This window comes from Rhinocladiella mackenziei (assembly GCF_000835555.1).
Source record: "Rhinocladiella mackenziei CBS 650.93 unplaced genomic scaffold supercont1.4, whole genome shotgun sequence".
Classification (NCBI taxonomy): domain Eukaryota; kingdom Fungi; phylum Ascomycota; class Eurotiomycetes; order Chaetothyriales; family Herpotrichiellaceae; genus Rhinocladiella; species Rhinocladiella mackenziei.
The window spans coordinates 2,738,330-2,763,475 of record NW_013550601.1 but is presented as its reverse complement, the minus strand read 5'-3'; the positions used below and the strand labels follow the sequence as shown (position 1 = coordinate 2,763,475).

The 25,146-nt window shown below is 49.7% G+C and overlaps 11 protein-coding genes across 11 annotated transcripts; 6 read left to right on the top strand and 5 right to left on the bottom strand.

The window, feature by feature from the left end:
- Window positions 1–1,126: 1,126 nt before the first annotated feature.
- Z518_06121 (uncharacterized protein) lies at window positions 1,127–2,649 on the top strand (the record flags this gene model as incomplete). Its single annotated transcript, XM_013416931.1, has 3 exons — window positions 1,127–1,214; window positions 1,291–1,885; window positions 1,956–2,649. 3 exons carry the CDS (start codon window positions 1,127–1,129, stop codon window positions 2,647–2,649), a joined length of 1,377 nt encoding a protein of 458 aa, XP_013272385.1.
- Window positions 2,650–4,717: 2,068 nt separating this feature from the next.
- On the bottom strand, window positions 4,718–5,691 carry Z518_06120 (trihydroxynaphthalene reductase; the record flags this gene model as incomplete). The annotated part of the gene is made up of 2 exons (XM_013416930.1): window positions 4,718–5,454; window positions 5,586–5,691. The coding sequence occupies 2 exons, from the start codon at window positions 5,689–5,691 to the stop codon at window positions 4,718–4,720; spliced, it is 843 nt and encodes a 280-aa protein (XP_013272384.1).
- Window positions 5,692–8,372: 2,681 nt separating this feature from the next.
- On the bottom strand, window positions 8,373–10,428 carry Z518_06119 (uncharacterized protein; the record flags this gene model as incomplete). The annotated part of the gene is made up of 4 exons (XM_013416929.1): window positions 8,373–9,704; window positions 9,753–10,019; window positions 10,073–10,153; window positions 10,210–10,428. The coding sequence occupies 4 exons, from the start codon at window positions 10,426–10,428 to the stop codon at window positions 8,373–8,375; spliced, it is 1,899 nt and encodes a 632-aa protein (XP_013272383.1).
- Window positions 10,429–11,039: 611 nt separating this feature from the next.
- On the top strand, window positions 11,040–11,792 carry Z518_06118 (uncharacterized protein; the record flags this gene model as incomplete). Its single annotated transcript, XM_013416928.1, has 1 exon — window positions 11,040–11,792. One exon carries the CDS (start codon window positions 11,040–11,042, stop codon window positions 11,790–11,792), a length of 753 nt encoding a protein of 250 aa, XP_013272382.1.
- Window positions 11,793–11,919: 127 nt separating this feature from the next.
- On the bottom strand, window positions 11,920–12,361 carry Z518_06117 (uncharacterized protein; the record flags this gene model as incomplete). The annotated part of the gene is made up of 3 exons (XM_013416927.1): window positions 11,920–12,075; window positions 12,125–12,235; window positions 12,296–12,361. 3 exons carry the CDS (start codon window positions 12,359–12,361, stop codon window positions 11,920–11,922), a joined length of 333 nt encoding a protein of 110 aa, XP_013272381.1.
- A 594-nt stretch (window positions 12,362–12,955) lies between these two features.
- Window positions 12,956–13,804, top strand: Z518_06116 (urease accessory protein UreG; the record flags this gene model as incomplete). The annotated part of the gene is made up of 1 exon (XM_013416926.1): window positions 12,956–13,804. One exon carries the CDS (start codon window positions 12,956–12,958, stop codon window positions 13,802–13,804), a length of 849 nt encoding a protein of 282 aa, XP_013272380.1.
- A 226-nt stretch (window positions 13,805–14,030) lies between these two features.
- Z518_06115 (uncharacterized protein) lies at window positions 14,031–15,713 on the bottom strand (the record flags this gene model as incomplete). Its single annotated transcript, XM_013416925.1, has 1 exon — window positions 14,031–15,713. One exon carries the CDS (start codon window positions 15,711–15,713, stop codon window positions 14,031–14,033), a length of 1,683 nt encoding a protein of 560 aa, XP_013272379.1.
- Window positions 15,714–16,004: 291 nt separating this feature from the next.
- Window positions 16,005–16,561, top strand: Z518_06114 (uncharacterized protein; the record flags this gene model as incomplete). Its single annotated transcript, XM_013416924.1, has 2 exons — window positions 16,005–16,359; window positions 16,455–16,561. 2 exons carry the CDS (start codon window positions 16,005–16,007, stop codon window positions 16,559–16,561), a joined length of 462 nt encoding a protein of 153 aa, XP_013272378.1.
- A 406-nt stretch (window positions 16,562–16,967) lies between these two features.
- Z518_06113 (uncharacterized protein) lies at window positions 16,968–17,363 on the top strand (the record flags this gene model as incomplete). The annotated part of the gene is made up of 1 exon (XM_013416923.1): window positions 16,968–17,363. The coding sequence occupies one exon, from the start codon at window positions 16,968–16,970 to the stop codon at window positions 17,361–17,363; it is 396 nt and encodes a 131-aa protein (XP_013272377.1).
- A 1,141-nt stretch (window positions 17,364–18,504) lies between these two features.
- Window positions 18,505–20,038, bottom strand: Z518_06112 (uncharacterized protein; the record flags this gene model as incomplete). The annotated part of the gene is made up of 2 exons (XM_013416922.1): window positions 18,505–19,871; window positions 19,936–20,038. 2 exons carry the CDS (start codon window positions 20,036–20,038, stop codon window positions 18,505–18,507), a joined length of 1,470 nt encoding a protein of 489 aa, XP_013272376.1.
- A 664-nt stretch (window positions 20,039–20,702) lies between these two features.
- On the top strand, window positions 20,703–21,527 carry Z518_06111 (uncharacterized protein; the record flags this gene model as incomplete). The annotated part of the gene is made up of 2 exons (XM_013416921.1): window positions 20,703–21,268; window positions 21,323–21,527. The coding sequence occupies 2 exons, from the start codon at window positions 20,703–20,705 to the stop codon at window positions 21,525–21,527; spliced, it is 771 nt and encodes a 256-aa protein (XP_013272375.1).
- Between the last annotated feature and the right edge of the window lie 3,619 nt (window positions 21,528–25,146).

The window sequence follows — 25,146 nt, the reverse complement described above, 5'->3', positions numbered from 1 at the left end:
CACTTTGGCGAATATCTGAAAATGTTTTTGTTCGCCTTTGGCACTCTGATCCTAACGAGGCAACAAGGCTAGGGTTCAGGAGATTATCGCCACTGCATTTGTCAATGTCTTTCGAAGGGGGTTACAATATGATAAGCGGTTACTTGCGGCACACCTTTTCACGATTTTCTCTATTCATCTTCGCGTGCATTACCCAGTCCGTGTTTGAGAAGCCCGCTCTAACACCGTGGTGCTGGCCTTATCAAGAGCTTTCTGAGATGTAGGTTGTCCCGAAGGCCGCTTTTGTTTATTCAATGCCTTGTCATTGGCTGCTCGGGGGATCTTGTGTATGTATCCACTCTCCCAATCGGTTTGGGTGGGGTATTATTATCTAAGCTCCCCCCTGCTGCCGCGGCTACGAGCGGGCAGGGAGGGTTCTTTTTAATTGAGGATCGTGAACTATCCATCACGGGGAGCGGAAATCAACTCCGGCATTTCCCAGAGAAGGGTTCATTTTCTGCTTTGGATCATGCTCTGATATTTCTTGCGTACCTGTCTCTGCCTTGCGAGCCGTTAAAGCTATGAGGCTGTATACGCTACAACGGTATAAACTATCGCATCACCCTTCTCATTCTCAACTTCCAGGCAAAGAGCTGTCGCGAGCCTTTCAGGGACAAGGGCGAGAGAAATCTTTGCGAATTCTTCAGATAATTGAAGATGCGAATTACCGACGTCTTGGTTCGACTCCACAAGTTTCCGCATATCCATATCAGGATCGGATAATCCCGTTCTTATAGTTGGCTGTAAGAGATTCACTGGGGTGCTCTTCATACTCCTCTCTTGCTCTAGAGTTCGGCTGGCGGGAGTGTGCACATCTTGGATGAGGTGGGGCCTACAGCCTGATTTGAAAATTCTTCCCCCAAAAAGATTTTTTGGAGGTTCCTGGCTTCACAGTGAAAACTTCTCCTCATCCCTCTGTGCTTCTTTATCTCTAGTTGTTCATTACTCATCCCTGATACAGAGATAGGACTATACCGCTCAGCTAGTTCATCAGCTAGCATCTCATCGAACTCCCACCAAAGATCCTCATTCATGGATGCTAGAGAGGCAGGAGCCGGCTGACTCATTGACGTGATAAAAGTTCAACATGGGTTCATCTGGCAAAGGGACTGAATTTGGTCATGTGTTCAAATCCCAGTTTCTGTTTCGTCCTGGATACACGAATCTAAATCATGGTAGGCACTTTGCTTCGTCTGCTATAATTTGGGATGGCAGTTGAAAAATGAAAGGTCTAATGAAAACAATCTTTAGGCTCTTTTGGTACCTACCCTCTTTCAATTCGCAACACTCTGCGCGAATATCAAGAGCTCGCCGAAGAAGTTCCCGACCAATTTATGCGATATGACTTTGTCCATTTTCTCAATGAGTCAAGAAACCGAATAGCACAACTCCTTCATGTCTCGCCAATGGAATGTGTCTTCGTCCAGAATGCAACAACCGGTGTAAACACAGTCCTACGAAACCTTCAATACAACGACAAAGATTGCATTATTTATTTTGACACAATTTATGGAGCCTGTGAAAAAACGTTGTTCTCGATCGTTGAGACTAACCCTCAACTTCATTTACGCAAGATCAGATACCTGCTCCCTTGTGCACATTCGGAAATTATCGACGCCGTGAAACAGACCATTGACCAAGTGTTGGCCGAGGGACTAGTACCCAAGGTGTGTGTCTTTGATACCATTACTTCCGTCCCCGCGGTCAGACTTCCGTTCGAAAGCATCACGAACATATGCAAGGAGCACGGTATTATGAGTGTGATTGATGGCGCTCACGGCGTTGGCCAGATCGCCCTCAATCTGGGAGAGTTCTCTCCGGACTTTTTCGTCAGTAACTGTCATAAGTGAGTTTTGTCAGGCCTTGGTCTATGAGATTTCTCGAGGCGGCACCAAGGCTTGCTAACAGTTCTACAGGTGGCTGTACACACCAAGGGGCTGCGCCGTCTTATACATACCGAAACGCCATCAGCATCTTATTCGAACAACCTATCCGACTTCCTGGGGCTGGGCCCCAATCGACTCTTCGCCTCCCAGAAATCCAAAGAAAGATATCGAATCATCGTATTTTGTCAACATGTTCTCGTACGTCGGTACGGCCGACAACTGTCCATATTATTGTGTACCAGCGGCAATTGATTTTCGACAGAATGAATGTGGCGGAGAAGAAAATATCTACAATTATATCCGTGCCATTGCGCAGCAAGGGGCTGACCTACTCGCCAAAATCCTCGGAACCAAAGTCATGGATATCGTCGACACTAGTTCTGAAGTGAACAATGGTCGCCGGTCCTGTGGCCTAAGAGACTGTGCGATGGCAAATGTACTCCTCCCCATCACAATTATCGACCACGACTCGAATCTTCAGTTGACGGATCCGGTCATCATTCAAGAAAAGGACATACACACGCATGTGGCGTGGATAAACAAAACGTTAGTCAAGGAGTACAATGTTGGCACTTCCATCTACGCCTACAATCGCAGCATCTGGGTCCGAGTGTCAGGTCAGATCTACTTAGAACTCAGGGATTTTGAATGGTTCGGAGGTGTCGTCAAAGAAGTGCTTGAAAGAGTTCGGTCTGGTGAGAGTTTGAAAGAAAAAGAAGATTAAATTCAAACAAGGCTGGCCAATGAAGGGGCGCTTCACAACTGCAACGGTCTTGGGATACAGCGGATAAGGATATGCGGGAGCTAGGAAGACGGAAAGTTCAAGATGAGTATGGTGGAGCTTCGACGTATACGACGGTTGGCATTAACAAGAATTTTCAAGACCCATGACCCCTGAACCGCTCTTGCACATTGGACTCATAGCTTATGAGTTCTCGCCATCTGGATCCTATCTGTTACCCTTCTCTCCACCGAGTGTCGTGCTTCTGTCTGCTTGAGCTCCGGGAAGTAGCCTTCCACAGCTCTCAACTAGTGGATCCGACGTCTGGATTCCTTCCTTCGGCATTTAGATGATCATAAAACGATCCGGAAGCATGTGAACCACGATCGAGACACGATGCGGAGAGGAGGGTAATAAAAGATACTTTGTGCCTTGTGTGTTCGATGATCAGACGGATAGGACATGCATATTTTCTTCTTCGTTGCCTTTCCTACATCCCCTGGCATCTAAATCCGATCCAGTGTATTGCCACGTTATTGCCGAAGCCTGAGGATGGGCCATGTTCGTCGTATCACCTTTGTTGTGACTTCTCTGTCGTTGGAACGACGTGGATGATTTGCGGCCATGTTCTTACTTATGGAATGAACGTCAGTTGATGAGATCCACCACATCCAGACATATTTGCACAATGGAATGGCCACGGACAAAATTCCCATATAGCATGTTGCCTCAACTTTGTTTCAACGCCATCATTATCGATTGAATCGGTCGCGATCCGACGCAGAGTGACTCAGACCGCAACAGTCCCTTTCCTCGAAGCTATTGGAATGATCCATGAACGATTCAGGGGCAATCCCTCGATCTGATCAGCCTATGCACATTCAAAAGAGTATCCAACAATGTCGCCAAGTTGGCACGCCAGGATGGGTCTGAGGTAGACCGTCCTAGTTGGGTCCGTCGGGGACCTCGATATGTAAGCATGCTCCCTCAGCCACCGAATCCTTCAACGTTGTGAGTTCCAATAAGCACGCTTGCTGATCTTTCCCTCTTTTTCCTTCCTCGTCAGGGAGAGAGATGCTTTGATATCATCCGCAACTACGGAAGGTAGTAAGCCAACACATTTCTTTTTTCGTGTCGATACGGTACAACTCTTCTTACCCATCTTCGGGGCCATCACGATCGGCCAGCTAGGAAAACGAATGGCCTCATTGGAATACCTGACGCAAGGGGGAATTTGAAGGATGTTTTGAGACCCGCGCGTTCCTAAACGGCCGAGTACATCTTCCATTGGGCGGCCCAAATGGCGAAGGTTGGTTTCACGACACGAACAAGGCCATGCATGCGTGCATTTTGAAAACTTCCCTCCGCTGGCGACGTTTCAAGTTAGATTATCACGCTGTCGCACTTTTTCACGGCACAACTCCTCGTAGGACCCAACAGCTACTGTACATAGTAGTACTCCACCGACTACTGAATACAGAAGCACCGATTGCGCCAGGGTAGTTGAGCCCAATATGTAGTATGTACGACGTGACGCCGGACCTGGGGATGGATCGGGTAGGAGATAGGAGAAATCCAGGCGCTGCCAATAAGATGGCCAAAGAATCGGTTGGAGGGGCTGTCAATGAGGCGATTCGAGAGTCGTCGGAAGAAGCTGATTCAGTCAGGGCCGACAGCGTTGTCCAAGCTACCAGGAGAGGAAGTTTAGAAATATTAAAATAATATTCGCTCTCAGGAGAATAGTAACATTTCGGTCTAGAAAAGCAGCAAAATCCAAGCAAACTAGGAGGATCGTTCCCAGGATGCAAACATTCTCTGATCTGAAACTCCACCGCCTTTTGACCCGGTACAGTGCCTGCTATCTCTCCACATCCATGGTCGGGGGACGAATAGATGACCTTTGAAAGGGTTTTCCCCGTCCTCTCCCGTCACATCAAAATCCTTTGGAATGTCTGAGGGCCTGTGTGTCACCTCATCTTTTCATCTCTACTCCTCATCTCATCACCATTCGTCGGTCTTCGGTAGTCGGAGTCTAAAAAAACAAAATTCTTGAACTGTCTTTGGTCGACATTTACATGCAGGCGGCACCGTCGATTCCGATGACCTTGCCATTGACCCACTCGCCGTCCTGAGAGGCCAGGAAAGCAGTCACACGAGCCACGTCAATGGGCATACCGACACGGTTCATGGGGGACCAAGTGGCAGCATATTCGTCGACTTGTTCATCGTTGAGGTTCTCTCCGTTAGGAATGTACTCTTTGCAGACGGCGTGGTACATGTCGGTCTTGATGCCGCCGGGGGCAACGGCGTTGACGGTGATTTTCTTATCTCCGCAGTCGATAGCCATGCAACGGACGAAAGTCTCAATGGCACCCTTGCTTCCACTATAGACGGCGTGTTTGGGGACTCCCTTGGCCTGGCCAGTGATGGAACCCATCAGAATGATGCGACCGTAGGGCTCGAGGTTCTTGTAGGCCTCACGAGCCACGAAGAATTGGCCCCGGGTGTTAACGTTGAAGACACGGTCATATTCCTCCTCGGTGACGTCCTTCAAGTGGCCGAAGGAAACGACACCAGAGTTTGAGACAACAATATCAAGCTTGCCAAAGTGTTTCTTTGCCTCGGCAAACATTTCAATGATCTGTGAGACATCGGAGACGTTGGCCTTGACGGCAATGGCATCGCGGCCCATGGCCTTGATCTCGGCGACGAGCTCATCCGCGGCTTTGGAGGAGTTGGCATAGTTCACGACGACGTCGGCGCCACGGCGAGCGAGTTCGAGAGCGGTTTCACGGCCCATTCCTCGTCCTGTAGCGTGGTTAGTTTCAAATGTGCCGACTGCGCTTTGAGGGGTGAGGCGGTGAAGCGTGTTGTGTTGTCGAAGAGTTCAGGCCGGTTCAGTGCTGGAAGCGTGCTCTTTTGGAGAAGTTGAAACATACCAGATCCAGTCACAAGAGCAACCTTGCCCGTGAGCAGATAGCTGGGAACTGCCTCTGTGGCAGGGACCGAGCCATTGGCGAGCCTGGTGGAATTTCGTTTAGACATGGTGAGCGGCGTAAGGAGATGAAATTTCAGAGGAGACAAAATGCAAAGGAGTGGGAGTCAACAGACGAAAGAGATATATACAGGCTCAAAAGGGAGCGAGTAAAGATTGATCAAGGATATTGGGATCACGGAGTCAGAAAACGAGAACGGATAGGTGGTTTTGTATATTGCCCTGTGGGGGGGAGCGAGGACCCATGAATTTCTATTTATTCCCACCATCAGCCGCAGGCTAATGGGCTTGTTGGGCTTCGCACGCCTCTCTCACTGAGTGCCACCCATGACTAGTCTTGTGCATGGCCCAACTACGTGTTCGACTAGTCCACTCCAAGGGCTCTTTCTGGCTTCTACTCGTTTATAGCGTCTGTTCTACTGCCAGGGGAATTTCTATGGGACACTGGCCATTCGGAGTGCGATGCTAGTAGATGGGACTGAGATGGACATTGGGGGGAGGGCATAGCCACAAGGAAAGCTGATTCACCGCCTTCAATCATCGCGGGGCCGTTCCCATTTTGCTGTATTGCTCTGACCTTTTCCATGCCACCCTGTATGGAAGAGAGGGCGTTGTAGACGTGTTTCTGCTGAATTTGAGGATGAGATAATCTTGGAGGTTATTTCGATTCTGTTGACGAGAAGCCCAGGGATAATCAGGCCCAAATCTCATTTCAATCCTAGGGCGTTCAATTCACCGCTGACGGCAATTCATATTCATCTATTGGTCTAGTTCCGCCCGCTCGGTCTTCGCTTGTTCGGTGCACTCCCACACTTTTAGTCTGAATCTGAATCTGGGTCTGGGTCTGGGTCTGGGTCCGACTTGCCATGCTCGGGGGGTGGCCCGGAAGGGAAGAGGGGAGAGCAAACGCCATCTTAGTGGCTCGAGCATTTGGTGTACTGCCCACGGAGTGCCTTGTACGATGATTTCCCCCTTTTCTTACCCCAATGTGCCTCCCCTGTTGCGGGCTCCGATCTGTTGGCGACGCAGTCTCGATATTTCCGGTAGGCCTGTTTTCATCCGTGGCAAAAGTAAGCGGTGAGGGTGCAACTAAAAAAACAAATTTGCTTCCTTTTCGCCTGCTTATTGAAGTCACTTCATACACTTGAAAACTCTAGATCGTACTGTTGATTGTTCCAGTCGATCTACAGCCCACTTCATTCGGTGATTTGAAACTGGATAAAGACGTAACATTCCATTGTCTCCATTTGGTCTTCGGTCTCCCATTTCGGGTTGATCTGACTCCGAGAGCGTACAAACTCCGCTCTCCATACGTTGAAAGGCGCATCAAAATCCGTCCACGGACCGAGAAAATTGATAGGCTTGGAGCCTGAACGGGAAAATGATGGAGTGGAGGGAGAAAAAAAAGGGGGCCGAAGATGGTGTCAAATGCAGGGCCATTTCCGGCGCCCGGCGCTACTTCCAGTCACGTGCTAATCACGTGACAGGGCTTGACATAACGACGTCCGCTTGTTGACTCAAATGAACATCTGGAAGCCATCCTTCTGAAGATGCTTACAGTATCAACTCCGATGTCAATCAAGCAGGAATTCGACTCCGGAACCTTTCTTTGGGTCTTCGTCGCTCGCTATCTATACTAGGATCTGAATCCCCGATCTTCCATGGTGCCTGTCTCGGCTACATCATGCTGTGAAGCCAATGTCATGCATCAGCCCTATGGTCATGCTATCTCATTGGCCTTTCTCGGTTATTACGTGATCAAACATTGCTCCCTTTCACGGAATCTCTCGAGGCAGGTCGAACATTATGCTGACACACATGGAACTGGTTGTGGCACCAAAGGGTCGAAAGCTTGTCGTCGAAAACGTTAGGTGAAATATCGCCGCTCGCTCGGTCAGCTTCCAATCCTTCTACCAGAAAATATTCACCTCCTGTGTTGCAAGATCTAGTATGTGAAATTTATGGCCCCTGAATCACCCAAGTCCAAGACTTTCGGTCGCACGGCTTTCGATATCATACGTAGGGAACCGCAAGTATGCACGTCGTATTCTAAGTCGCCACCATTGTCGGCACATCTCCGATAATATTCTTCATCTGAGAACTTCCAATGCCGACATCCTTGGGACTCGGGAGGCGTTGACATGCGGGTACAAGGCCGTGATATGAATGTCAGCAGGGACGTCCTCGCTTACGAATTTCCCTCCAAATCATGTTGCGTATTTCACGAAGAAGATGGAAAAGATGTGATGATACCACTGCCGTCGAGGTCTGAGTCATTGTAGATTGTGTGTGGATTGATGCTCATATTTTCCAAGGTAGGTCTCTGGAGAGTTATGCATACCCTGTTTATATCAGTGTGAAAAAATCAGAGCTGGATCCAATATGCGCTCACGATGGGGCCCTTTCTTCTGTCGAGCGTCGTAAAACAGCTCTTTGTTACAGCTGTTGGAGTAATCATGGTCTGTGTTCTGCTCATCGGAGGTCGTGCTGGAAGCGTCGTCCATCTGGGGGCTTGTCAGCGGTGATGAATTGCGCGCGACCCTGCTTGTCGATGTAGGAGAAGACAGGGCCGAGAAGGGAGAGACGCAACGGAAGTATCGGAGGCCCGGATGTCTTTTCCATATAGCTGCAGGACTCACGTGAGGGCATGGGGGCGGATATCGTGCATGTTGCCGGCATCAGCCTCGCGGTCTTGACGTGAGTTGCAGTTCATGAGTAACCCTCAGGCTGTTTACCTCAAAGACAAGATTCTGGCATCTTCGACAGCAATTCTGATCAATTTCTTGACCTCAGCTTTCCAGTTACTTTCACGCCATTTCTCCCACTGTCCAAACCCTTCATCCATCTCCAGATTCAAAGTCTCATAGCCCTCTTTAATCACTTTCTGAATGGCTGCCGGTGATTGGTGGGTCTTCTTCCCATGTTGTGCCTTCAATAGGTCATGGTAATGCGACGAGACGCTGATCAAGGCCTCCACCGATCGGTGCAAAGCATCTGAGGGCACGTTGGGGTCGCCATATGCATTCTTAAATTTCGGCAGCACATCGTTAGCCTCGATGAGTTTGTAAAAGAGATCATCAAAGCTTGCCGGATCGGGCAAAAATCCATCCCCTCTCGACAAGCAAAAGGCCGCCAAACTGGAAAGTGTCCCACACAAATACTCGCGAATGCCTCTCAAATGCTGGAGGTCGTTGGCATACTGTGTTAAAAAGCGCATTAGCGAGAGGAGCGAACCCCATATGTACGCCCAATGGTGTTGGAGGCGAGTCTTGCTTTGCTCGAGATAGGTGACTATGCGTAATATAATACCCAACGAGAGGCCGTACAGTTGAACATCCAGTCTTTTCCGAAGGTTGTGACTGAGAATATCGGTGCAAATGTCCAAGATCGCGGTGGCAGGCACTCTCGCCGTGGTGATGAGTGGGAGATGGGGTGGTCGTTGTCGGCACAATCGAACCACCATTTTGGATTCCACGGAACAGATGCGCTTGGCTAGAACAGAATCCTCCACCATGGTTCTGATCGAGAGTAAGCTCAATATAGCGTATGTGGACTGTCGGGGTCCTCGGTAAGCATGGTGTGAGATGTATGATGTGGATGACAAGAATGCGGCAAAAGGTGTCTCTCTATCCTTGTCTGCGGACAGATTTAGGAGGTTGGCCGCGAACAATTTGTTGGCTTGGACAAACGAATATAACGAGAGAATGCAAGCGGCGTCCTGCCTCGGGAGTGATGTGAACCATGCCTTTGCTTCCTCTTCTGATGCAGGCAGAGGATTTTTTGTGTCGGTCGACAACCCACGCAATCCCACCAGTGCCAGTGTGGAATTAAAACTCCACGGTGCAGGATAGTCGTCCTGGATGGCAACATATTGGTCCCGAATGGATGCACAGGCAGTGGCAAAGTTTTGAACCAGAAGTCGAATCGTTTCCTCATTAACGAAATCCTCCAATCGATTTTGATACACGTTGTGTGATTCAAATTTGTTGTAGCTGGACAAGACGCCCACGACGACAAACGCCTTGAGGCAATTGACTGGTTTCTCATGAACATCATGGACGTACTAAGAACGGGTCAACGCCATTCAAACAAAAGAGTAGCATTCCCTCACCTTCATCAGGGCAGAAAAGAGGTCCCGATGCATGAAATAGGAGACAAGGCTGGTGTGAAAGCCTCCGGCCACTAGAGCAAGTACCGTCTCGAGAGCCTTGGTTCGGAGGGATTCCTTAGTTGCTTGTCGAATGATCGACTCCAGACCATGGACCAGATCAGACATCAACCTATCAATGGTATCCAACCCGGCAAGGACTTCAATGACGTCTGTGTTTGGATTCGTGTATTTCTTGGTAAATACGGCGCAGAGGAAGGCTGTCAGATTCTTAACCAATCAACGTCGATCCTCTCAACAGAAACACCACCAGTGCCGCATACCTCCAGAGCATTTTCATTTCGGGGAGATAATCCCGAACCGGCCTCGGTGATAGCTCTTCTGAAGAAGACTTGCATTTGGACCTGTTTGCATGTCAGGAACGACAGCAACAATCCCCGGAAGAACGAGCTGACTATACTTGCATATGCAGCAGGTCAAACCCGGTCATCGGCTCAAGAATGTCATAGAGACGCTGCTTATCAGGCTTGAGCAGGAAGAACTCCCTCCAGAAGCCCTCGGTTGGTACGGCATCATCCGCTTCTTCATTGACCAACACATTGAATAGATGGAGGTAGAGCTGGACGATCTTGGGCTCAAAGGAATCCGGTCTCAACTGCTGAGTTAAAGGGGAGCTCATCGGGACTGAGGGGATCGATGACTGCGAATGAGGAAAATGCTAGCGACCCGTCTTCATCTCCTGGGATTCAGAAATGGGGGGAGAGCAAGATAGAAAATACAGTGGCCTCAAGAATTCAACCTCGTGATCACAACGCCAACAGGCAACATCTGCTGAAAATTGAATGGTGGACAGAGGACCAAAAATCTGGTGTGCTTGGCAACAGGGGCGATTGGACAGATTTTTAATTACCGGGCGCAGTAACATCTTTGCGGTAGCGATAGATTCTTTGGACAGTGGCTATCTCATGCCCTTATCTTCGCGATTACTGAGTATCAACGTGAATCAGTCAATCACATGGAAAGCAAAGAGAAATGTGAGAGTCGGGTGATACCGACCAGTTCGACGGGTTGATCAAACGGTCGGAAAGCCATTTACATTGCCTCGAGTCCGATTGGCTGAGTCGGAGCGTCGGCAAGGCTGCCGCATTCGGCGGTTAATAATGCTCGATTCGGGGACTCAAGCACCATTCTCCTTCACTCCCCTCCGATACTCGTCCGATGCCACAGACACTATTGCGATAACATAAGTCCATCGCTGAATGCTGTATTGGTATCATATGCACCTTCACCATGTCTACGACGCATTTCATCCCGGCAACGACGTCATCTGCCACTTTCTTCCGAGCACTGGCAATCGCCGCCACGGCACGATCATGTCCTCATGCCTTTAGAGCCTTCTCCTCTACCACGGCCACTCGTCAATCTTCCAAGCGAGAGCTATACACTGTGCCTTCCTACCAGCCTCACAGTCTCCCGACCGATTTTCCACTACCGCCCCGAAACGCCAACGTCCCAGACACCTCTATAGCTAGCCCTAAACCCCGACTCGAAGATATAAGAACCCCTCAAGAGAATGGAAATCGGAATATGGACCTCACTGAAGCTGCAAGTATCCGTATGCCCGAAGGGGAGGCGCAAAATTCAAAGCCGGTAGCACCACCAAAGCCACAAGGAACCGAGTCTGCCAAACCTCGGCGGAGCAAATTAAGGCCCCGGAAAGCCGCTATCACAATAACACCCGACGCATTAATCCATCTGCGCGAGCTTCTCGACCAACCGCATCCCCAGACGATCCGAGTGGGTGTTAAGAACCGGGGCTGCTCCGGGCTAGCATATCACTTGGAGTATGTGGACAAGCCTGCGGCTTTTGACGAGGTGGTCGAGCAAGAAGGCGTCAAAGTCCTGATTGACAGCAAGGCCCTTTTCAGCATCATTGGCAGTGAAATGGATTGGAAGGAAGACAAGCTCAGCGCCAGATTTGTTTTCAAGAACCCGAACATTACAGAGCAATGCGGTTGTGGCGAGTCCTTCAGCGTTTCATAGACAGATCCCATCATCTATGCGTTCCAGTGGACATGTATCGGAGGTAATGCAGCAACTATGTTTTGTATGGCACGGACCGATTCCAGCCAGATTAACCTCCAGCATCCGTTCTTGACAGGCTCTATTTCTAATATACACCCTTTTCATAATCAATCACTCTGACATCGTCAAATCTCGCGCCATTCTTTTTCACAAAAGCTTGATGAATGGGATCTGTGGTCACATAGTAATCTCGATCCTCCTTGGACGCAAATTCGACGACGAAGCCATGGGTGAATCCTCCCTGCAGCAGGATCAGAGCATAATCTAACAAGAGGGTCACAGTGATAGACCTGAACGCCCTCGGGGCTGTCATCGATCCCACCAGAAGATGATACAATGTACGGTTTGTTCGAAGTTGGATGAAGGCATGTTTGTCTCAAGGACAGCATATCATCGCAGAACTGTGAGATTCAGGTCAACGTCCCTCCTCACGATATAAAAACCCTCATGAGAACACACACTTCCTTCTTTTCCGCATCAGTCAATGAAGACTTGAGTTTGAATAGAACCATGTGGACGATCGACATCGTGATGAGAACAGTGGTTAACGCTTTGTCGAAATGACTCGGTCCGATGGCTGTACTTCAATGCTGTCTATTTCTTTTCCATTCTGTGGAATGATGCCTCCGTATATCAACAAGTTAGCGGAAATACTCATGGCGGGTATGCGAGCGACTTGCGATGGATGATTGATTGGGTAAATGAACTGGCCTTCAACTGTTGGCCTTTATTTGTTAGTCCGAATGCGGGGCCGTTTCGTCATTTGGTTTCCTTTCGGGGGTGCCCCTCCTTCATCAACTATCATCGACGCACTTGAGCTTTGTGAAGGTCAAAGGTGCTTCAAGAGAGAAAATTTGTCCGCACGGAAACTAACGGGATTTCGAAACAATTTATCAATCACAATTTCTTCCTCGACCCCCTATCTAATACCGAACCGCAAGCACCATCTCCTACATACCTTTTCGGCCATCCGCTTCTCCGAGCATTGAAATATTGAGAAAGAAATACCACCACCCCCATTGAAGAATACGATAGCCAAAGGAGATCTGTGAGAGAAGAGGAAGAAAAAGCCCCTGTTATCGCTCAAACCTCATCTCCTCTCCTCTCCCAGCCCTTCCACAATGGCCACACACTCCCACGACGGCGGCCTATCTCAGTCACACGATCATTCACATGGTACTCCTCACGGACACACGCACGAAATCCTCGACGGTCCCGGCTCCTACCTCCACCGCGAAATGCCCCTCGTTGAAGGCCGCGACTTCGCCGACCGGGCCTTCACCATCGGCATCGGCGGGCCCGTGGGCTCAGGCAAAACTGCACTCATGCTCGAACTGTGTCTTGCGCTGCGCAAAGACTACAACATCGCCGCCGTGACCAACGACATTTTCACGCGCGAAGACGCCGAGTTTCTCACGAAGCACGGCGCCCTGACTCCTGAGCGTATCGTCGCCATCGAGACGGGCGGCTGCCCTCATGCCGCGGTACGGGAGGACATCAGCGCTAACCTCCTCGCATTGCAGGGCTTGCACGCCAAGTTTCAGACCGACCTCCTCCTGATCGAATCGGGCGGCGACAATCTGGCTGCGAACTACTCTCGCGAACTAGCGGATTTTATCATCTACGTGATCGATGTGGCGGGCGGGGACAAAGTGCCGCGCAAAGGTGGGCCGGGAATCACAGGGAGCGATTTGCTCGTAATTAATAAGTGTGATTTGTCGGAAGCGGTCGGGGCGGACGTGGACTTAATGGAGTACGAGGCGATGAAGATTCGTGAAGGAGGACCGGTCGTAAGAGCCGTCATCAAGAATGGAGTGGGGGTACGGGAGACGGTTGATATGATCATAAGTGGGTGGAAGAGTACGGGTGGGTACATTGAGAGTCGGAAACGATGGGCGAGTGGTGTGCCAAGGGGAAGTGGTGAGCAGCCCAAGGTCAATCGATATACGAGGGTGATGCCTCAGGAGTGAACTGCCTGCGCTCCCGCTCTTAGAGAAGCACGCATTGAGAGGAAATAGGGAAAATGGCGAACGGTGCATTGAAACCCTTCCCAAAAGGCAACTGGAGTTCATTGCGACGTTCATAAGATCTGGTCAAGGGTGGAAACAGTAGTACATGAACATACCCAGGTGGTATATAGAAGACGTCTCTTGGGGATAATAATATTCACCATCTGTACACTGCATCCTAATACCACTATACTGTTCTCCTCGTCGCAAATCTCGCCAACGCAGGGCCTAGCTCAACTTTATCCTTCTTCAGCCTCTCACCCTCCCTCTCAGCACGCTGCTTCTTCATCTCTTCGAGCCTTAGTCTCTTTTCATCAATGATATTTTTCCCGCCTTTCTTCCTCAAATACCTTCTCAGCGTACTATTCTTGCCACGCCCACGATTCCGTTGCTTTTCTTTCTCCTTCAATTTGGCCAGTGGGTCCTGGGGTGCAGAGTCTAGATCTTTCGCCCGCTTCCGCTGTTCGGCGCTGCGCGTGTCCAGGGTGCCGATGAAGTTGGGGTCAAGTGCGATGGTTTCGGGCTGGAGTTTCGTGAGTAGGGCCTTGACTTCGGCTTCTTGTCGCTGTTTACACGTTTCGAACGGGTTGGCTTCGAGGGCGTCGTAATTCGGTTCGCCGGCGCCGGGGACGATGATGCTGCTGAAGCCTTGGACGTGGGAGATGCCGAGGATGTCGTCGAAAGGGCAGAAGCGGACGCGCTCCACGCGGCGGCCGTCGTTGCCCCAGTTGAGGTACGGAGATTGGATTTTTAGCGGGTCTGCTGATGAGGAAGTTGTGAAGAGGTCTTTCCAGATGGCTACAGCCGTTCCGGTTCCGATGGCCGCAAGCCCACGGTCGGAGATGTCGATGGACGTTGCAGGTTGGCGAGTGGTGTAGGAATGGACTTCCTTCAGAGCACGGATGTCCCAGAGCTTAAGGCGGAGGTCTTGTCCGCCACATAGCATGTAATGTCCTGAACGATCTATCGCTACCGACCGAACAGGGCCAGCATTTGATTGTATTTTGATCAAAGCGGTCGAGGAATTGGGTGACCATAAAGACACGGTACCATTTTGATGACCGACATGGAGGATGGCGTTGTAAGAATTTTGAGCGAGGGCCGTAGGAGCACCTTTTCGAGTTGGGTACTCCGCCACGGTTTGTCCCGTCGATGTGTCTGTGTACCGCAAGAAGCCACTGTGTTCGACACCGGCCAAGAGAAAATGGTAGGGGAGGAATTCCAAATGCATGGTCTCGACGTATTTTCTCAGACAATGGATCTCGACTCCGGCATGATCATAGATGTAGGTATATTTCTTCTGCGCCACCGCAAAATACTGGTCGTTATGCAACCATGTAGCATCCCTTACTGTCTCATTCAGATGTAACTCGCACCCTGGTTTTCCAGCTCGCCATTCGCACGTGGCAATATGGCCCTTCCTCCCAGCTAGTAGTAAACTGCGGCCGTTCCTTGTATAGCCAGACACATAAGGCCCAAGGTCGAGTTTGAATTCGATGGACTTGTTGGCTTGTTGAACACCGACCGCATCCAAAATTTCATCTTGACGGACCTTGTGTGTCTTTTCCAGCTCACTCTCGGGCTGGAGGAAACCCTCCTCGTTTTCATATAGGATTTCTGCATCCTTCGCATTCAGAACGGCGGTTCGGTATTTATTCTCGACTCGTTCGAGATTTGCACGGAGCTTCTTGTCTTTTATTTCGTTAACACGTACAGGTCGTCCTCGTCCATATTTTTTCCGGGCTTCGGCGACTCGTTTCTGGTTCTCTCTTTCTTCGATAGACAAAGTGTCTGTGGATTTTCGTTTTGTCGGAGGTTGAATGTTTTGAATAGTGAGCTGGCCATCGCCATTCTCGACCAATGTCTCCATGGGCATGATCCCGGGGAACTTGTTTCTCAAAACAAGAATGCGGGATCTGCTCGCAAGAAAGATTGCATCTTCATGGCGGCTCAAAAAAGTTTCTGCCAAGCCGACAATGAGGTCGGCGTGTCGGAGTAAAAGGCTCCGGGCTTCAGCCTTTGTCCAGAAGCCAGTGTTGGTATATTTACTCCGTGTCAGTAATGAACTCCCAAAATTCCCGTACCGGGGTGCGTCGCGTCGAGGTGTACGCCAGATAAAATTATTCTATAGAGTGCCTGCGCTATGAAAGCCTGTCGAACAATGAGCAGTACCCCTTTACTTGGAAAAGAGTTATCCATTGTATTTGACGAATCAACCGATGTCAACAACCAGCGCATCACGAATATCTCAATCAAACCCTCCAAAGGCGCCTTCTACGACGATAACTTTAAGCACGGCGGCGAGACACTCACGGGCGAAAGAATCTCTGAAACACTCTTCTCTCAAATCCTTCGAATTTGCAATGAGCCTGACGAATTGAGCCCAGTTTGCTCCAGCAGGAATTTCGACCGTCTCTCACTTCAAATCCTCGCCTACACAACTCGTAATTCTGCGCAAACTTCAAGAGAGATTCTATCGAAAGCTAAAGAGATTGGTGTCGGCCCAGAGATACTCGGTGGGGAGCACTCATTTGAGCGTTGCTCAAGCTTTAATTGACAACGAAGACGCTCTTCGCCATTTTTTCGGGTTCTCTGCTGACGATTTATGCAGATCTGAAAGATCTTAACTCGTTTATCGAACTCTCACAAATGAAATTCAGTGGTTTCAGATTCGTCAATTCCCTCGAATTCTTCGTCCTGTTATTAAGGCGCAGCTAGCCTCTCAAGCCGATTCTTACCATCTTGGCCTTGTTAGAGAGAATTGGGAGCAAATCAAGCAAGAGTTGGAAGAGATCTCACGCTCGTCGGATAAAACAAACTTCAAATAGATCTTTGAGATCTGTACAATGCGCTACAATACTCAGACAAGCACTCTACACGACCTGACCTTTCATCTCCTTCCTTACAACGCCAAAAGGCCCTTCAAGCCCCACGAGAATACTATGATCCGGCGCAACCTTAAGGAGCACCTTTTAGAGCAAGACCAAGAGGAGGCAGAGGACTTTTTCTCAAATATTTAGCACAAGAGAAGGAGTTCCACGACAGCGAGAACATCTGGAATAAACGGACTAGGCCGCTTCAATTTTGGCTTATGGCGAAGACATTCTGTCCTTGTCTTGCCTCAATGGCACTCAGAATTCTTCACTCTATTGCCAACCAAGCGCCAGCGGAGCGAGCCTTCTCTCAGATGAATATGATACACAACAAGCTGCGAAATCGACTTGGTAACGAGAAGACCAACGTGCTAATCTATATTCGAATCAATGAGCAAGTTCTGCGACGAAAAGACACTCAGACGAAGCGACTTCGATTACCACCTCGCGAGCTACAACAGCAGACGCAACAAGAGCAAGAGGAGGAAGACGCCGACGATGTCGTCGCCCGAGGACTTGACTACGGCAATGACAGAAAGGACAGCGATAGAAGAGGCGAATTGGGTGCAAATAACAACAAATCACCCTCTACCAGAGTTTCAGGAGGCTCTACAACACCAGCCACGGCGAGACATCGTCAATCATAGTCTACACAGCCTAGGGCACTCAGGACAACAACTTCAACTTGCTCCTTTTGGTCAATTTGGCAATCCAATGAATCCTGAGGCTCTGATTGGTCAAATAAACAGTCAATTGACTCAATCAAATAGCTCAGGATGGAAGGGTCAAATGGTGAAGGGTGCGAATGGATGGTGGACCATGTTGCACTAAAATTTACCACCAGGACACTGAGGATGGACCCTTGTGAAATCTACCAATTTTACGCTTGGAATCAGTGAGGCCCCCCCCCCTCCCCTCCCCCGGGGCATGTGGCGCGCGCTAAACTCTTCGGTCCTTCTTGGCATCACTAAAACTTTCCAACTCCATCGGATCCAGTCTGTGGACGACGTCTACCCGGGAATGTCTCGGGAGAGCGACAACCCACAGCGACCCGCGTACCACAGCGACATCACTAAACATCAATCAGGCCTAGTTGTGCGAGCGTTGTCCGCATGATGGAAAGGTACCTGAAAACCCTCCATTTTCCCTAGGGATTTGAAGTATCTTTCCATCCACCTGGCCTCCCTCATATAGTTGGCGCTTTTTGATGTTCTTTCCACGACGTCGTTGACCCCCTTTGACGGAGTCCTTTGCATTTGCCTTTCCACGCCTTTTTGCACTCGATTTTAGTGGTGTGGCATGTCAGACCCTCTCTGTCGCCTGTGTAGCCCGTCTGTCGCCTCCGTAGTCTTCCTGCCACCTCGTGACCTCGCTGCCGACCCCCTTCAGGGCTGTCCTGACGCCCTGTGAGTTTCCTGTTAGTCTTGAATGAATCCATGCTCTTTTGCCTAGTTGTATCTCGCAGTGTGAGTGCGCATTCTCTTGACTCTACCTCCTGCCAGGTACCTTTCCATCGTTCGGACAACGCTCGCACAACTAGGCCCGATTGGTGTTTAGCATTGTCGCTGTGGTACGCGAGTCGCTGTGGGTTGTCGCTCTCCCGAGACATTCCCTCGAAAATCATGCTGGTTCGATCATAGGTAAGCATCAAACTTTTTCTGCAACATGAATGGATGCTCTAGGATGTTCAAGGAAACAGCCAAACTACTAGGGTACTGCTGAACTGCGTTGCGAGACATTCCGTTCTTAGAGATTTATAGAGCTTATCTACCGATTATTGAATCATGCCTAAGGAGCAGGCTTAGGATTGCTAGACTCTGCCGGTCCTGTCTTGAGGGGAATGCCTTTACCATGGAGGTAATCTTGGACTGTGCGATGCTGATATGAAAATGCAAGACTCATTGCCCTGGTGCCAAATCTGGCGGCATTTAGATCAAAGCCATGCTCGCAAACACATTTCAGGAGCTCCAAGAACACGCATTCGTTATGCCGCTCGTAAAAGACAACAAGATGACCTGCAAGAAGGGGGTGGCCATAATCGTTAATACTGGTGGCCCTTGTAAGCAGAAGTCTGAGCACATCTACATGGCCCTTCAAAGAGGCAGCTTGCACTGCGTCATGGTCGAGTTCGCGACTTTGTTCGGCCCCTTGATCAAGGAGCATGCCCGTGATCTCCGCCCGGCCAGAGTCTGCGGCTTGGTAAAGAGGAGTTGGTGAATAGGGAGTCCGGTCATTCACCCCCAACCCGTGGTCGATGGACATTTGCACAAGTTCTTTGATGCCATAGGTAATCCCCAGACGAAGTATAAACGGACGCATCTCCTCAGCGTCGTCTTTACGGGCATTCTTAAACAGTATCCTCAAAATAGATAAGTAGTCATCGGCTTTGCTGGGATGGTCCACCATCTGGAGAACAGTGATGTTAATGGCTGACTCAAACGGTTCGCTACAACTTTGGAGACAGTACTTTCCATCGGTGATCAGGTCGACCATCGTTATGTCTCCCTCTGAGCAAGCAAATTCCAAGATCGTTCTAAATCCCATCAAGGGGACTTTCGGGAAGTAGCACAAGGCCCCCAAGTTGACATCGGCATTGTTGTCAAGAAGCAATCGAACCAGTTCATAATTCTTCTCCCTTGCAGCAATATATACTGGATCGGCCAACAACCATAGCCGAGCTCGGACGTCGGTCTGAAGCTTCAACAGCGCTTCGACGGTGGCGCGACTGTTCAGAAGAATTGCGGTGATAATTGCCCAGCTCAACGGTTGCATCTGACTGCGGCATTCCCCGAGACGGATGACGGAACTGAAGCTGGGTACATTGACGAAGGACAAGACAGTGAGAGCAACGAGTGACTTGATTCGACAGCACCTCTCTTCTACCTCAAGATGTATGGTGTCATTCAAAGCAGGCAAATAGTCGGTGTGGAATTCATTCTGCCACTCGGTTTCTCGAGTCGAAGCCAGAATTTCCACTGCCTGTTGTAGATTGGCAGCCAATACGGTCTTGGGTTTTCGCGCCCCAGTCAGTCCTTTCATGTACCTTAAGATGTGCTGATCACCCATTTGGTAGGTCAAAGCGCAGTATTGCTCTTCATCGAAGTCAATGGTCTCTCGATCAAAGTAGGAGGCCTGGATTTCCCGGTTGAAAGCACCTGCACAATGTGGTCACTTAAGGCGGGACGAAATAGCACTCATACACGATTCCGAGATACTTACGATTGACAGTCCGTAAGCGAAATCCCTCTTGCAATGTTGAATGGGTCACCACCCTATCGATGACGTTAGAGAAGATCTCCAAGGGAAGTTTGTCAACCACCATTGTTCCTGGCTGGCTGCATGAAGGGGCTGGATAGTATCAATGCCTCGAAGGGCACGATAATGAGGCAACCACCAGGTGGTTTCGGCTTCGAGAGAGTGGTTCTAGGGTTTCAAGATTGTGAGGCTAGTGGTGTGTGAGATTTTAGCCTGAGAGAACCTCTGCCCCACCGCGTTTTTGCATTCTGAGCATCTAGACGACAAACTCGGCAGGCTAGCCGGGAAAAGCAAGCATTGACAATGCGAGGTCTCTCTTTGATGCCAGAGACTGTTGGCCAATCACGTGACAGGTTGCTTAGCAATAACTTATACCCTACCTCCTTATTCAGTCTTGCTCTGTTGTTAGATAGAATAACAACGTATTTCTTCTCTAGACCCCACAGTCTATCCGAGATCCCATAAGCATAGAGACTGGTTCGATGACATCTCGCCTCGTAAGCGGCCTTCCCCTCAAGGAGAAGATAAATTTCCAACATGCTGGAAAATCGTTGTCGAATCATTTAATTCCGACCATCTGTTACATGCGGAGTGAACCATTTTATCTCCGCTGCTGAACCTCGGGTCCCCTCACCAGTCTCTATCGAGGGCGAGAATTTTTTTCGTCCATCAAAATTGAATCTACTTGGGACTTGACTCATTTGCAGAAACATTCAACAGACCGAAATATCATGGCTCAACTTCAAGGCAAAGTTATCGCTATAACCGGTGCAGGGTCTGGGATTGGACTTGCAACCGCTCGGGAATGTGCCGCTCGAGGAGCATCCTTGTCTCTATGCGATATAAACCAGGACGGCCTGAACAAGATAGTGGAAGAGCTTAAGGCCAAAGGTGTCAATGTCACGGGAACACGTGTCGACGTGTCCAAATCAGACAGCGTGGATGGGTGGATCGTAGACACAGTGAAACATTTCGGGAAACTGGATGGCGCCGCGAACGTGGCGGGGGTCGAGACAAAACCGGGAGGGAAAATCTTTGCAAATATCGTAGATATTTCGAACGACCACTGGGATTTCATCTTGGGCATCAACTTGACCGGGCTTTTCTACTGCCTCCGAGCGGAACTTCGAGTGATGGAAAGAGGAGCGTCAATCTTAAATGTTGCCAGCATGGCTGGACTGATGGGACGCCCTGGAATTGCTGCCTACAGCACGAGCAAACATGGAGCGATTGGACTCACCAGGACAGCTGCGAAGGAGGTGGGAGAGAGAGGAATCCGAGTCAACGCTCTTGCACCGTCAGTGATCCCGACTTTCCTCCCATAGATCTCCCCCAAACTGACTGATCGTAGGGGACCTGTGGACACGCCTATGTTGACCAGACTTGTATCGGATGGCGGAGAAAATCGACCTGTCACAAACACATACAAGACCTTGCCATTGCAGCGACTGGGCACTCCCGAAGAGTTGGCCAAAACAATCTGTTTCGTCCTCAGCGATGATTCAAGCTTTACCACTGGGGCAACTTTCTCCGTTGACGGCGGTGTAGTATGTTGAAGGAATATGTTGAACAATTGGTGACTAAGCTGTATCACCATGGATAGGCAATAGCGTTGACGTACGCTGTGTAGATAGATATATAGATGGGCTCTATCATACACTCGTTGGGAGAGCTAGAGCATCTATTCAAATTCAAGTTGCACAAAAGTTTGATAGAACCTTTCGAGACGTTCTAGCAATGTATTGCTTCTCCAGAAATTGACCCGAACTCAGCATGGATCACCCTTCTTGAGAGAAATAGCGGCCCATAGGCGACGCCGCATCTCACCGTGGAAAGGCGAGATTTGTGGATAATGCTCGGGGTCTCTGTGGTATCCCATCCACATGGCCAGTCGAGTAGCAATGCTTGACAAAATCCACACCCCGACCTGAGACCTTGGCCGTCGCATAAATTCACCCTGAATGTTAAAGAGAAGGGCCTCCATGGTAACGCTGCTTGGCGCAGTAGAGTAGTTCGACATTATGAGGCATTCAGTGGAGCCCCTGGCAGGTCGTCTTGTGACCGCACGTATAGGAATGTCCCATTGGACAGAATTCCAAAAAGTAACCCTATCCAGGGCAACGGTGCTTCGGATGGATCCAGCCAGAACTGAGTGCACTAAGGGGATCGAATTAGTCAGTGGTGATGAATTCTAGCTGAGGGAAGGCACTACCTTTCGTTGAAAGGTTGGTGCGTGAAAAAAATGCTAAGAATTGGTTAGTCTTCGCTCTGCAGGTCGCAATAGAGTCCGATCCAAGTACCGACCCAATGTTCTGCGAAAGCAAAACAGCGGGATACCAGCCTATCAGAGATCCCTCTAGGCAGAATGTCGGACAATATGTCTTCTAATTTAGAACTTGACCCCATGCATTAGAGAAGCATTGGGCCACCATCGTGGCTTGTCTCCGACAAATCTGGGTGTCCTGCCGAACTGTCTTGTTCGATGGACTCTCGAACCTTCGCAATCTAGGACAATCATGATAAGATTGATCTGTTAGCCCGCGCTTGTGGCCAACGCCTGGGGAATTTCGAGAGACAAACAAACCTCGTCGCAGATTGCCGCCCAATGAACGGCAGAGACATGGACTGTCTGATTGTCGTTGGCCATCATTCGACCCGACATAATTTCGGGTTCTTCATCAGGAGCCAAACCGCCGCTAAGCGGCCTCTGCGGGTGGGCGGATGAAGTGTTGTTGTCAGAGTTTCTTACGTCCCCCCAGTTGGTGTCGTGATGTTGCCGCTGTGCAGCTATCGTGCCAACAAGCCGTTCTAATCCAAGAATCCGCGCATCGAGGTCCTTGTTGCCACCTTGGCGCTGTGTACCACTCCGCTCTCGTGGCCCCGAAGGGTATACACAATCGACGTTCCTTGTAACGCAGTTGCCGCATGGTTGGTTCCGATCGCACTTCAACCTAGCCTTGACTTGAGGGTTGGACAGGAGGATGTAATGGGGGCGACTTTTATTGAAAACCACGCAATTGCCCCGACCACACCTGGGCAGTTGGATTGAAGATTTGACCTCACGATACCCGGATGTAGTGAGTAGGCCGTTATTCCTTGATCACGGTAGCGGTCGTTCAGAGCTTTAGCAGCAATGATACAGGCTTGCTTGCAGTGGCCGTAGCGTCTCCTGATCCGGTAAGTAAGTTCGGTACAACGAGATGATAGGTGAGTCGGTCGTGCTTACCACGGAGCGAAAGAACCTGTCAGATCTGCCAGATTGGGATCATCATAATTGATACTTTTGGGCCCCATCAAAAAAGCAGCGTCACTGGAGACATTCACAATCCTCACTCGACCTCTCTTGCCGGGATACTGCGAAGCTGTCGACTCGAGTAGAGGGAGCGGACAGAGGGTCAAGGCATGATGTGCCAAAAAGCACGTTTGCCACTGCGATTCGTACCCATCCTTTGTCAACTTGTAGGGACACGCCATGATCTGTAGAGGGTCGACCGTCAGCAACATTCCGCGTCTTTGACATGGCATGGGGGTCATACACCGGCATTGTTGATCAAAATGTCCAGCCGCGATTCATTCTGCAAAAATTCCGACGCAGTTGCCTTGACGCTCTAAAGGTCCTGCAAGTCCAGCTTCAAAAAGCGAACATCCAGGGACTCTTGCGTCTGTTGCATCTTCGAGATGGCTTCTTTGACCCGGTCCTGTGAGCGGCTCGCAATGTAAACTCGAGCACCGTGTCGAGCTAGCTGTACCGTCGTCTCATAGCCGACTCCAGAGTTTCCTGCCGAATAACATGAGCATCGTCGAACACCCGATATGTGTGATACGTCTACCTCCGTGACAATTACAACGTAACCATCTAAATTGGGTATGTTGGAAAGTAAGAAACCCTGGGGTTATGTCATTATGAACGGGATCGTGCGCTGTAAAGGGAGCAGAGGACTTCCCAGGAGACTTCAAAACATTCAGCGAAACGTAAGAAAGGGGATGGGAGAAGTGAATAAACAAACAGAATGGCCATCTCCTCAGCTTAAATGGAAACTAGGTCGCATGGAAAGTGCATCAGGCGTCCATGAATGCTTCTCTGTGCCCAGCGGCAATGGGCCAATCAAATGTAGTCTGCGGATGAGTCCGTGGAAATCGGACTTGAATATCCGTTTTTAAGATGATGCACTAGGATGCTAGCGCTCTTTCAGTGATTTTCTCTCCATGACAAGCAAAGTGCCAACTTAATGGACAATGCAGGAATTGATGGAATTGACAGTCCTATATGATATCGACTCGATCGCTTGAGGAGTCAAGCGATAATACGGTAAGAGGAGCAGGATATAAGCCTGCGTCTCGCCCGGTGTTTAGTGTCTTGGCAGGGGCCACCCTGATAGATAGAGTCCATCTGGTGGAGAGATCAATGCACCAAGACTCGATCTACGTGACGTCCTTTGCGTCGGTGCCAGAAACGTGAGCTTTGAGATAAAGTATCGGGCATCCGAGAGGATATCATCCACTGGCCCACGATTTCAACTTGACGGTCACTTGGTAATACGTTCTTGACCTCCAGCCATTTCTCAAGTTTGACCCAAGAACAGTATCAGTCATACACCAGGCAGAGAGAATTTGGGCGAGGTTTCGTTGAGCAACCCAGGGGCTGGATTAAAGTGGTCCTGGAGCCTGGTCTAAACCAACCCATCTCGGCCAATTCCTCCATGGCCTTTGTCACGCCGACTACTTGCTCCCTAGTCTGATTACTGGAAAAAAGTACAGCTGGCCACAAACCTCTGGCCGAAAATTCACATGTCGGCTTGAGTTTGTTCTTGTGAGCGTTGATCGGAATATGCCGTCCTAAAGGTGTGATATCAGGAGAGCAACATAAACATTTCAGTCGACATTATTAGGGAGTCTGGAGAATAACCAAATATCACGACCATGCGAGAGCGGTGGAGCGCTATTATCCTGCCCTAACTCAAACAGGCGTCACTTGTCGTAATTTTGAACCAATAGCTTGATATCACCCTAGCCTAGCTAACTCGTTTGCTTCAGGAACCATATTTTTGGGGCCTTCGAGGGAATCAAATACTGCACACTCATCCACATCCATCGCCTTCCGAGGGTCACACGAGGTGTGTCGGAGCTACTAGGTTGGTCGGGAAACCCAGCAGAAGTTTTTGCCATGTTCAGAAT